This window comes from Diaphorina citri, unplaced genomic scaffold (genome assembly GCF_000475195.1).
Source record: "Diaphorina citri unplaced genomic scaffold, Diaci psyllid genome assembly version 1.1 scaffold261, whole genome shotgun sequence".
NCBI classification, from domain to species: domain Eukaryota; kingdom Metazoa; phylum Arthropoda; class Insecta; order Hemiptera; family Psyllidae; genus Diaphorina; species Diaphorina citri.
The window spans coordinates 1-13,401 of NW_007377698.1; the positions used below are offsets into that span (position 1 = coordinate 1).

A 13,401-nucleotide genomic window follows, 5' to 3' on the forward strand; every position below is an offset into this window, starting at 1 on the left:
ATTTCTATTCCAATTGTCCATTGTTTTTTTACAAGCTTAAAACAAAGCTATTACAATGATTTGTGCTGTATGGGAATATAATTCCAGATAATTAATACCGCATGCTTCTATTAAAATATTAATTTACATAAAATCTGTATAATATTATCTATATGTAATGTCAACAGGTAAGTCGTAGGATTAAAAATTGAACAGTTTTATTCAATAAGGGACTAAGCCGGATTGGGGGCTTTTTGCATAAATAAATTGAAAGTACAGTAGAACCTCCATTATTTCAACTCTCTCTATTATTTCAACTCTAAAATCCATTGTTTTTTTTTTTCTATCTTTGAAAAGATGTCCTATCTCGACAGAGAAAAAGATCATGGAAAATGATCATTTCAACTAGCCCCGGTCCCAATTAGTTGAAATGATCGAAATTTTACTGTATTGTGCTCGATTTTAGACAATCCTGGATACTTTGAACTTTGAATCCATCATCAATCTCACAACCGTTTTCAAACAATCACTTTCAACAAGCAGATTTTATAGTACAAATCCTCTCCACTTTTCTAAGATTCATCAGATTCATCACTATTTCCAATCCATCTATCACTTTTAGCTTTTAGTTCTATTCCCATTCGAGCAGGATAAACAAGGTGTATTCCATTCTATCGCGATTTAATTGTCTACAAATCAATGGATCCACAATAGCTTTTACAATGGTACATTGTAAGGATCTACATACAGGGTGTCCACCCTCAAACTGCTCAATAAGAAACGCGAACCCATTCGATTTGGCACTGAAAAACACAAAAGAGAGAATGCTTCTTTTTTGGTCCAAAAAAGTGTACCAGGGACTTGAATTTATCTATAAAAAGTCCAACAAACTGACTCTACAGGTTAACTTCAAACAGACAATTTGAAGTTGACATTTTCCTACGGGACACTTTGAAGGTGAACACCCTGTATGTATGTGCACAGTTTACTAGAAGTGCTTAAAGCTTAGAGGTCATCTGATGTCACAAGGAGGAATTTCACCATCGGGTCAAAAGCTAGGCCGGGGTCGGCACCAATTATTCCATCATTTGTTTGTTTCTTTTCCACGGTGTTTGTTTCCCTTCATCTGAATTATACAGGGTGTTTCAAAGTTTTTTTTCTTTTTTTTTTTTTCACTAGAGGTTTCACGACACTGTATCTTCTTGTTGTTTTTTTTTTCTCCACCTTTTCCCGTGTACAGACGGGGCCGGCGTTTTTCGTCAGCCTCTCAATCTGCCCTAACTAAGGTGATTGCTTTGGGCTGGCATTTGGTTTTGGCTACTATAGCTTTAACGAGCGGATGCCCTTCGCCCTCAACCTTTGCTATGTCTTTAGCAAGGGGAATTCAGGCTGGTATACTCCCTGTTTAAAGTCCCCCAGCCAGACTAAGATTGTACATTCCGGTATTGGATTCAAATTCATGTTAAGTCTGAGGTAAGTCTGAAAATACCCTGTAGAATAAAATTATCCTGATATTTGAAGCCAAGGAATACGTCAACAGAGAAATTATTAAATCAGTTGTTTTTCTCATTGATGATTACAACTTTAGACACTGCTCAGAGTACTCAGTCAAGATTCACTGTAAATACTGTAATCCTAACCTAAGCTACATAGGTATACAGGGTGATAACGAAAACTGACAGAAAAGCTATTTTGAAAACACCCTGTAGAATAAAATTATCCTGACATTTGAAACCAAGGAATACGTCAACAGAGAAATTATTAAATCAGTTGTTTTTCTCATTGATGATTACAACTTTAGACACTGCTCAGAGTACTCAGTGACACAAACACCATGGACATGTGAGTACACTGAGGACAGGTAGGAATTGGACTCTTTCTCAGGAAGTGTACTACGAACATGCTCCGAAACGGTGTCCTAACAGTCTCCGAGGTGAACAAAAACTTCACCATGGAATTGTGCTCACGGGGGTTAATTATGTTGAGCGGGAAAGTTTGTCTCACTAATGCCGTTCCTTGATTGATTTGTACGCACTTAACAAGAAGTAACCTAGGTCGAAAATCAGATCAAAAGATTCAAGATTTACGATTGAGACCCTTATTCGAAATTTCGAAATTATTCTTGCATTTCTAAACCTTCCATTTTCCGCCTTTCTGAGAAAGGGCATTTTTCGTCCTATTCGGGCAGGCAAACCGAAGTATCCTTAGGGATTTAAATTTTTTCGCTCTATATTTAATGGTTTCTTCAAATTAGATGGTTTCTTCATACAAACTCCTAGCCGAGAACTTAGACCTTCAGAGTTTAGAGGATAGGCGGAGGTGTGCATTCATAATGTTGTTATACAATATCGTGAACAGCATTGTGGATGTTCCCTCCACAATGGAGTACATTTTTATAAAGGTTCCACCAGTGGGACTACGCCAGAGAGAAGACCCTGCATTTTTCTCCTCTGGAAAGGCTGGGCGCAGCCCAATATATTCTGCTTCGACACTGCCCACTGATATGGAACTATATAACGAATACTCCTCAGATCTGGACTTTGCTGACCCACTCGGCCTTTTCAAAGAGAGGTTGAGGGGCCTTATGGGAAATAACCCAAGTTTGCAGTTGTTGGTGTACTTTTTTTTTTTTTTTTTTTTTTTTTTTTTAAAAATTTTTTTTTTTTAAAATTAGGTTGTTAGACCAACTTGGAAGATAAATCGTAGCTCCTGTTCCGGACTGGCGGACACCAAAAGGCCTGAATGTTTTAATGTTCCCTCACACAGGTAAATTCGGTCACGGACATCACCACAAGGGCGAGGGAGAACACAAGCATCACCACCATGGTGAATTCGGCCACGAGGCTCACCACAAGGGCGAGTTCGGCCATGGACACAAACATCACGGCGAGGCCAAACACGGCCATCATCATCACGGAGAATTCGGACACGAAGCGCATCATAAGGGAGAATTTGGCCACGGACATCATCATAAGGGTAAGTGACCTTCATTTTGGACAGTAGGCAAAACAATCACATAGAAACTAACTATTAATAGAAACTTGCCCCAATGGCACGTTTGCGACCTTTGCCACAACAGGACAATGAAAACCGTAATAATAGAAGACCGTCTTGCCTGGGAATTCGCGTGCTGCTGACTGTTCCCGACCACACTCAGGCTGGGCGAAATCTTCTTGAATCAGTCCAAAAAACATGTCCCTAAAGTTTGTCGCTCAGGCTGGTTGAGGTTAATGCGAGGCGGGTAGCTTGTCGCCGAACGGAGTAGGTTGAACCACAGTCACATAAAAACTTTGGTTTTTATGTAACAAAAGGAAGTAGGATTATTTCTGGTGGTCATGAAATAACTGATACCTAGGATGCTTTTGACACCTTATTTCTTATTGTACTCTTGATAAATACTTACCGATGCCAGTGATGATGTCATAGCAGCTCCTTACAAAATCCGAAGATTCCAAAGACATAGACTGCTTGAGATGACAAGATAATTTCCTGTGGTTACACATTCGAACAATGTTAACATCTTCCTCAAAACATCTATCATCATGTCAAAACAGACTCTTGTCAAACGCACACACTAGAGACTAGAGTAAGGATGGAATATCGAATTCAATTAAAGTTATTAATAGAAACTTGCCCCAAAGGCACATTTGTGACCTTTACCACAAAACACTCAAAACAGGACAATAAAAACCGTACCCAAAACCCGTACTGCCCTCCTAGCAAATTTTGCTCACATAACTCAAGACATAGTCACAATAGGTCTGCAAAGGTCGCAAGTGATAATTTACACACTTCCCTCAAAAGGGGGAGAAACCAGACATAGAAGCTCGAACACGAATCTGGGAATTCGCGTGCTGCTGACTGTTCCCGGCCACACTCAGGCTGGGCGAAATCTTCTTGAATCAGTCCAAAAAACATGTCCCTAAAGTTTGTCGCCAGAAATGGACTGCAGGACCGCCCCACTCAGGCTGGGTGAGGTTAATACGAGGAGGGTAGCTTGTCGCCGAACGGAGTAGGTTGAACCACAGTCACATAAAAACTTTGGTTTTTATGTAACAAAAGGAACTAGGATTATTTCTGGTGGTCATGAAATAACTGATACCTAGGATGCTTTTGACACCTTATTGTACTCTTGATAAATACTTACTGATGCCAGTGATGATGTCAGATTCAGCTCGATAGGTTAGCAGCTCCTTACAAAATCCGAAGATTCCAAAGACATAGACTGTTTGAGATGACGAGATAATTTCCTGTGGTTACACATTCGAACAATGTTAACATCATGTCAAAACAGACTCTTGTCAAACGCACACACTGGAGACTAGAGTAAGGATGGAATATTGAATTCAATTAAAGTTATTAATAGAAACTTGCCCCAAAGGCACATTTGTGACCTTTACCACAAAACACTCAAAACAGGACAATGAAAACCGTACCCAAAACCCGTACAGCCCTCCTAGCAAATCTTGCTCACATAACTCAAGACATGGTCACAATAGGTCTGCAAAGGTCGCAAGTGATAATTTACACACTTCCCTCAAAAGGGGGAGAAACCAGACATAGAAGCTCGAACACGATCCAAAGGTCAAAGAAATAGCCCGGTCTACCAGATAAGAATTCGATTGAGCCCACTTATTCCTTTCTAATTTCCAAGTACCCACTTAAGTAGGCATGTATGTACTTGAATGACTCCTGATGTAGCTCTTAAATGCTATAAAATGCCAGCGGCAATTGAACTGCAGTCGTACACGATGTATTATTACTAACTTCAACTGCATCTGGTAACATTAGTAAAATAGTCCTGACCGGTACTTAAGCAGTCCTGCCCGCGAGATGTAGACTATAAATTAGCCAGCACGACATTTAATTCAGATTAACCGCAGAGACAAATCTATTCGGCCCGATTAAATCCAGATTACACAGGGGAACGCTTGGGCAGGGCCAGGTACTGAGGGGTCATCCGGTGTCATTTGGTCCGAGCCCGGCCAAGAGGCCCGAAACCAGCAGTTCTTGATATGGAGCTTCACAATGTTACTGAGTCTTTAACAGAAGATCTAGCTCGTCTAAACCAAACCCAACCAAACCGTGTTCACTGTCTGCACTCGGACCGTTTAAGGAATTAGTCGAGTACTTTTCGAGATTTAGTAAGATTTAATAGCATATCCTGAGTACTGACTGTAGATTCAAGACTGGAGCGTCACGGCTTTGTTTATGGTCGAGTTCCTAATGATCTCGTTTGATAGTTGTAAGTTATGTTTGCCCGGTCTGCTCTCGGAGATAAAGCCGTTCTTTAAACTAATATAAATTTTATGGTTTGTCTTTTTATTAGAAACAGCTTCAAGCCAGAGACCATTATTAGCAATTAATACTTTCTCTGTCAAACCTCTTAAAAAAAAAAAAATGCTGGATAGTTCACATCACTAGAGTCTTACCCCCGTGGTGATGTCCATGTTTAGCCTCTCCATGGTGACTATGTTTGTGTCCGTGATGTCCCTCGTGATGAGCTTCATGATCGAATTTACCCCCGTGATGATGTCCGTGCTCCGCTTTACCGTGATGTTCATGCTCGTGTTTACCCTGGAAACGAAAGTAGTGGTTGGGTGAAAGAGCTCTTTAGGAGAATCTTGTTACTTTATTACCCCCAGCTACAGACCATTTGAAGATTTTTTTTATACTTTGTTTAACGCCCTACAGGGAGGGCAATTACTAAACAAAGTTTCCTACCTATCTAATTTAATAAAAATCATATTATTGAAAAAAAAAAAAAAAAAAAAAAAAAAAAAAAAAACAGTGTCCGATGCAACAAATCAGTGCTGTAGCTGTTTAAGGGCTCGTAGAAACAGACTGGAAAAGTTTGTTTCGCAACATTTGCGCAACTGTTTCGAATGTTGAGCAACTTTTAAGATAAAGACTGGTAAGACACATTAAAGGACAAAAAAAATGTTTCAGAAATAAGTGTGGAGAGTAAAAAATTTGTGCTGGATTGTTGAGAACCAATGTTTCTGATGAAAATGATGATGAACTATTTAGGTATCTATTGGGATTAGAAAAAGGTTAGCCAAGGTTGAAAGGTTGCTAGAAATTTCAGGTCACTCGCTACTTTTGTCCGATTTTAGGTTTTACCTTCATTAAATAAATGACTGGATATAAGGCTTAATAGGACAGCATTAGAGAGAATGGAACCAAACAATACAACCCAGCTTTCGGAAAGCGTAAAAAAAGTGCGTAAGCTAAATAATCTAAATACCTATTATGGGTATTTTCGTAAGAACAGAATAATGTAGAAAGTATCTCCAGAGTACTTTTGGATGGCTGTCTTCAATGTCTTCGGCGTAATAATTAACGTTTGTAGGTTATTTTTGGATGGTTCTTTTCAGTTTAATGCTGTTCTATTGCAAAGTGAGATTGAGAGCCCAAAATATAAAATCTATCTACATATGTATAGGTATTTTGTCAAAAAGTAAGAAATAACTGAATTGAATAACAAATTAAAAAAAGTAATCAATCAATCAATCATGGAATCAAGCAAGTAATCAAAGAATTACACCTTGTAGGTGGTCGCAAATTTTGGACTTTGATGGTTCAAAGAATGTACATCAAAAGCCACAAGATTTTGTAAATGGTCTTGTTTCATTTAAACCTTTCAATTCTTCAATGAAAGGAGGTCAAGAAAGTTACACTCTTAAATTGAGATTAAAATTATTCAAAGAGAAAAGGAGGAGAGAAGAGAAGAGAAGAGAAGAAAATATGTAGCAGGGAAAAAAGAAACCTGAAGTAGGTAGTTTGATTTTGATAATATAAAAGAGGAATGTCATTGAACTTGTCTTTAAAGGTGTGTCCACACGTTGTCGACGGCCGTCGATCGATGTGAATTTATTGTGAATCGATATGGATCGATGGTCGGTCGGCTATGTGTGAAAACACGCCTTAAGGGGGGGAAAAACTAACCAGGACTTATTTCAAGCAACTATTCTTATGTCCTCAACTCCTCACAAGGCTGAGTTCCCCAGACACACGGGAGGAAAAACCCTGTTGGGAATCAAACCAGAGATCCCTAGAGCTCAGTAGGTACCCACTCTACATAAGTACAGAGCATAGGTAACTCTTGGCTATGTTTGGTGATGATGCTCACAAAATAACTGATGGGTTGACCTGAGTTTATCTGGATGACTCATTGTGACCGTCACAAAGAGTCGTCATACTTATGAGCTTATGACTAACCGAGAGTTGGATAAAAGGAAAATGCCAAGAAGATATTTAGCCGTATATTATGATGTGACTTTTTTTTAAGACATTGTTTAACGCCCTACAGGGAGGGCAATTACTAAACAATGTTTCCTACATAGGTATTTAATCTAATATAAATAAAATATTACACCTACAAATGCAAAGTTGGGTTATTTCCGATAAGGCCCCTCAACCTCTCTTTGAAAAGGCCGAGTGGGTCAGCAAAGTCCAGATCTGAGGAGTATTCGTTATATAGTTCCATATCAGTGGGCAGTGTCGAAGCAGAATATATTGGGCTGCGCCCAGCCTTTCCAGAGGAGAAAAATGCAGGGTCTTCTCTCTGGCGTAGTCCCACTGGTGGAACCTTTATAAAAATGTACTCCATTGTGGAGGGACGAGTAAATATTGCAGAAACGCCAAGTAAACTCAACTCACCGAAAAACGAACAAAGAAAACTTTTTTTTTCTCGAGTGTTGAAAAATGTAAAGTAAAAATAGTAGAATTTTAAATATTGCAGAAACGCCAAGTAAACTCAACTCACCGAAAAACGAACAAAGAAAACTTTTTTTTTTTCTCGAGTGTTGAAAAATGTAAAAATAGACGCTGTTGCCACATTGCCAATGGTAGGAAAACTAAATCATCTGACTGCACCGAGTATGACATTTCCAACCAACCAGCACCACACACCATCCCGAAGGATTTTCTTTTCCAAATATCTTACCCAAATCCAACTGGTTCTGGCTGGGAAAAATTCTATTCAGTCGATAAAAAATACGAGGAACATAATGAAACAATAAAATCAAGAAAACTCCTTGAAGAATTAGGCGAAAAATTAGTTCGAAAAAAAGTAACTAACAATTTTTTTTATGGAAGGAAAAAATATACGAATGTTTTTAAATGAAATTCAATGGAAAGATGAATACTACAAACTCTCTGTTCAACCTACTGTATAGCTACGAAAAGATCCCTCTTTGTGTTGTTTAGCCTGCTGGGGTAAAGGGACTTTTTAGTCTCATTCGAGCAGGATAAACAAGGTATATTCTATTGCTATCTATTCTATCCTTTCTTTAACTTCCTTTTAAATCTAGCCTCAAAGGTAAATATACAAGAAAGAAATGACAAAGCCCTATTACAAAATTTAAACACTGGAAACAATTAGGTAACAATAATAAACAATAAACTAATTATATTCGTCAACAACAAAACAAACAAAGGTAGAAAGGAAATAATTAGACGTAGGGAAGGAGGAAGGAAGCCAGAGAAAAAAAAGAGGAGGGAGAAAGAGGGAGAGAGAGAAAGAGAGGAGCGAGAGAGAGAGTGAGGGTGGGAGGGAGGGAGAGAGAGAGTGGGAGGGAGAAAGAGAGTAAGAGAGAGAAAGAGTAGAATAAAGGAAAAGAATGGTAAGTAGGTAATTGGTTAAAAGTTAAGTTGTAAAAGAGTAACATTTGCTTTCACACTGAGGTAACACGTCGCAAGTAGCAAGTCGCAAGATGCTACGTAGCATGCATCTTCAAAGACCAGACCATTATTTCAAATGAAACCTTCCTCACTGAGGATACATGTTGCTACTTGAACCCTGGAAACAAGTAACAGTATTACTTCAACACCAACAGTCTGGAGTTTTGTTAGTTGCTACTTGTGATTGTTTGTGGGAAAATTATTTTTTGAATCTTTTTTATTGTCACATGTTGTTAGTTGTTACTCCAATGTGAAAGTTCATGTTTCTTTGAACGATTCCCGCGTGCTGGGTCAACAGGAGAGAACGAAAAGTAATCTCTTGAAATATTTTGCACTCTAAGGCGGCTTTCACACTGAGGTAACACGTCGCAAGTAGCAAGTCGCAAGATGCTACGTAGCATGTATCTTCAAAGACCAGACCATTATTTCAAATGAAACCTTCCTCACTGAGGATACATGTTGCTACTTGAACCCTGGAAACAAGTAACAGTGTTACTTCAACACCAACAGTCTGGAGTTTTGTTAGTTGCTATTTGTGATTGTTTGTGGGAAAAATTATTTTTTGATACCTACGCGGTTCATTTTTTTTTTTTGTCACATGTTGTTAGTTGTTACTCCAATGTGAAAGTTCATGTTTCTTTGAACAAGATTCAGGACGTAAGCAGTAGCATCTTGATTTTGTGGGAAAAATTATTTTTTGAATCTTTTTTATTGTCACGTCATGTTGTTAGTTGTTACTCCAATGTGAAAGTTCATGTTTCTTTGAACAAGATTCAGGACGTAAGCAGTAGCATCTTGCGACCTGCTACTTGCGACGTGTTACCTCAGTGCGAATCGTGCCTAAGTAATATCAGTTTTTTTTTTCAAGGGTGGGCACTGGTCATTACTATGCATCACACCTTGGACCTTTTTGCATAGCAGCTCATTATCACTAGGTTAACCGTATACCCAATTACCCACAGTCCTTTTATTTAATTCTCTCCTCATGGTTTATTCTATTTATTGCAAATAGTCCTGGCCGGTACCTAAGCAGTCCTGCCCGCGAGATGTAGACTATAAATTAGCCAGCACGACATTTAATTCAGATTAACCGCAGAGACAAATTAATCTATTCGGCCCGATTAAATCCAGATTACACGGGGGAACGCTTGGGCAGGGCCAGGTACAGAGGGGTCATCCGGTGTCATTTGGTCCGAGCCCGGCCAAGAGGCCCGAAACCAGCAGTTCTTGATATGGAGCTTCACAATGTTACTGAGTCTTTAACAGAAGATCTAGCTCATCTAAACCAAACCCAACCAAACCGTGTCCACTGTCTGCACTCGGACCGTTTAAGGAATTAGTCGAGTACTTTTTGAGATTTAGTAAGATTTAATAGCATATCCTGAGTCCTGACTGTAGATTCAAGACTGGAGCGTCACGGCGTTGTTTATGGTCGAGTTCCTAATGATCTCGTTTGAAAGTTGCAAGTTATGTTTGCCCGGTCTGCTCTCGGAGATAAAACCGTTCTTTAAACTAATATAAATTTTATGGTTTGTCTTTTTATTAGAAACAGCTTCAAGCCAGAGACCATTATTAGCAATTAATACTTTAAAGGGAATACGATTACTAGATGGCTTTGGATAGTTTTTTTACTTCTTTTCCAAGTACGTTTTAATAGCGAAGCAATAAAGTAGAAAAAAGAAAACTATTTACGGGCTTTAATAGTTAGAGTTGAACAGTAAATCAAAAAAGTAAAAAAAGAACTTACTTCCAAGGTCAATGCTCCACGGAGAATGAGCCTGAGAGTTCTGGGTTCGACTCCGATGAAATAGAGCGAATGGTTTGACGGTTAAAATTAACGTTTCCGAAGAGCATGGCCATTTTAGGTCACACTTATATTACAGAGAAATCGAATGGGCGCTCTGTAGTGAACCTTTTTTTTTCTATTAGCGCTTTAAAAATGTATTATGCATGTCGTTCGCGCCGTTTCCTCATTGGACTTAAATTTGGTCAGTGATGGTCAGCTATTTCAGGAGCGACATATAGTGAACCTTTCCCCTGTTCTATATTAATATTATTAACCCTTTCTGTCTCTCATTTCCAACTTTCAGGTGAGGCCAAACACCATCACGGCCATCATGGTAAGTTCGATCACGACGCTCATCACAATGGTAAGTTCGGTCACGGCCATCACCACCACGGCGAGGGTGAACCTTGATATCAAAAACTCGACTATAATTGATATCAAAAACTCGACTATACTTGATATCAAAACTTGTCTATACTTGATATCAAAACTTGACTATACCTACTTGATATCAAAACTTGACTATACCTACTTGATATCAAAACTTGACTACTTGATATCACACTGACATACATAACTGATAGGGGGGAGAGGGGCAACATCGGACACACGAATCAAATGAGGAACCCTTTGGAACCGAGGGAAAAATGAACTCTGAATAAGAAGCAGTTCATCAACAGGACTGAATTATGTACATGGCGAAACTGCCAAACGCAATCTCTACCATTTTACTCTGGATATCATGTTTTTCTAACGGCATTATTAGGCAATAGGCAGATAATGCCGATGAAAAGTTCATTGCCCAAGTTTCAACTTTATATTTCCTTTTATGCTTCCTCCTAATGCTCCTTCTTTAATTGTTACTTTTATTGTTTTGAGTTACTTAATTTCGCGAAAAAAAAGGTTGTAAGTTATATCAAAGTCACAGAAAAGCCCCTGTGGCCTGTCAACCATTGGTTACTCGGATTTGCCCCACCCGACCTTACCACAAATTTGTAGGTACCTACATAATATTTCATGGTGTATTCATGTAATATTGTTGTAGATTGTGTGTCTACTTGAGAGTGTGTTATGGTTAGTTTATTTGAATTGTCCCACCCGACCCTATCATAAATGTTAAATACATATTGTAGGTACATACATTATACATGAGATGTATTCGACAGTATGTTTGCCCCACACTATCCTATCATAATTATTATATTCTAAGTACATATTTGATAGTGTTTTCAGTCTTCATGTAATATTGTAGATATGGTAGTGTCTACTTGAGAGTGTTCTGGTGAGTTCATTTGAAGAACAGGTAACAGGTGTAGTATCAGTTGTACACACTTGACGAAATGTAAACAAGGAATGCAATCATTTTGAAAAGCTTTTACACGCTCTGTTATCCAGATGAACCCTCCCAGAACACCTTGTGGTAAAGAGATGAACCCTTTCAGAGAATCTAGTGGTAAAGGACGCTCTGAGGATTCTTACTATCCTTCACCACCCTATGAATGCCCGCCATTCCCGAAGGACGCGGGACGTCGGGTTGAAAGGCTGACGTCACCACTATGTTGCCAAAAGCAAGCATATATGCCTTTTAGGGGCCGAAAGCATTTATTTAAGGTTACAAATTTAGGCGGTTGGCTTGACCGATTTTGACCCCAGCACTTCCGGGAAAGCTTCGTAACAGTCAGGGCTTATCTGCTAATGGCCTTTTGTCGTATGTAGTCATTGAAACCACAACCAAAAGATTTTACAATTTCAAGCAACGGAGCACTGAAACTTAACTCAAAAAGGGGAAGCAAACTCAGCCAGATTTTCGCTAGCGGAAAACCGGGAAAACATCTTTCGACCCAAGATTCGTCCAAGCTCCATCTTTTGGGGCTCTTTGCCCCTACACCTAATCCTCAGAGTGGGCTTTTTGTGTCTCTCAACCCAAAGGCAACTTCCTAAAGGTGTCCCAAACATAGTCGATCGAAGTGGTAAATGTTATCGAGGCAGTGTACGTCGATCGACGGCGTCGACTATGTGTGGACTGTGGACACAGCTTTAAGGTGTTCCGACGAGGGCGCAGGATGGCGTCATGGCAATCAATGTATGATAATGATAATGAATGAAAAGACTTCACAGGTAGAACTCACCACCGTGGTGAATGTTGTCGAGGCAGTGTACGTCGATCGACGGCGTCGACTTGTGGACACAGCTTTAAGGAGTTCCGACGAGGGCGCAGGATGGCGTCATGGCAATCAATGTATGATAATGATAATGAATGAAAAGACTTCACAGGTAGAACTCACCACTCCCCGCCAGATAAGAGAAACAATGCAATTACACTGATAAATAAATGATGACTTGATGATAAAGAGAAGGAACAAAAAATGGAAATGCCCCATCATAAAAAATAACTCATTAGAAGTTGATATCAGTTTACGAACAATCGATATTTACTTATACGTTGCCGTACACGAAAGGTAGATAAAATAAATTACTGTTGTTAAGACGAAGAAGAAGAAGAAGAAGAAGAAGAAGAAGAAGAAGAAGAAGAAGAAGAAGAAGACGACGACACCGTACACGAAAGGTAGATAAAATAAATTACTGTTGTTAAGACGAAGAAGAAGGAGAAGGAGAAGGAGAAGAAGAAGAAGAAGGAGAAGAAGGAGAAGAAGAAGAAGAAGAAGAAGAAAGCGGGAGAATAATGACAGCAATTACGTACAGACCTCTACCTCTACTTCTACCTACCTACACAGGTTTCACAGTTTTTACCTACCATATAAGCCACACGGTAATTACAAATTGGAGAGCCATTAGGTGTGTACAGGGTGGCCTTAAAGTAGCTTGACCATATTTCATCATCCGAAAATAAGGGTGGCCCATCCAAACGAGAATGGAACGAAACATCCTAATGTGAGAAAATGGAGTATCCGAGGTGCTTGCTTCGACATTAGAGGTGTGTAAATAGTGAG

The 13,401-nt window shown here is 39.2% G+C and overlaps 1 protein-coding gene across 1 annotated transcript; it reads left to right on the forward strand.

Moving 5' to 3' along the window:
- Nucleotides 1-2,745: 2,745 nt before the first annotated feature.
- On the forward strand, nucleotides 2,746-12,728 carry LOC113466400 (the record flags this gene model as incomplete). Its single annotated transcript, XM_026821762.1, has 5 exons — nucleotides 2,746-2,955; nucleotides 10,755-10,850; nucleotides 11,846-11,983; nucleotides 12,569-12,606; nucleotides 12,725-12,728. Coding segments are annotated over 5 exons (486 nt in total), but the record flags the coding sequence as incomplete, so codon positions are not given.
- Between the last annotated feature and the right edge of the window lie 673 nt (nucleotides 12,729-13,401).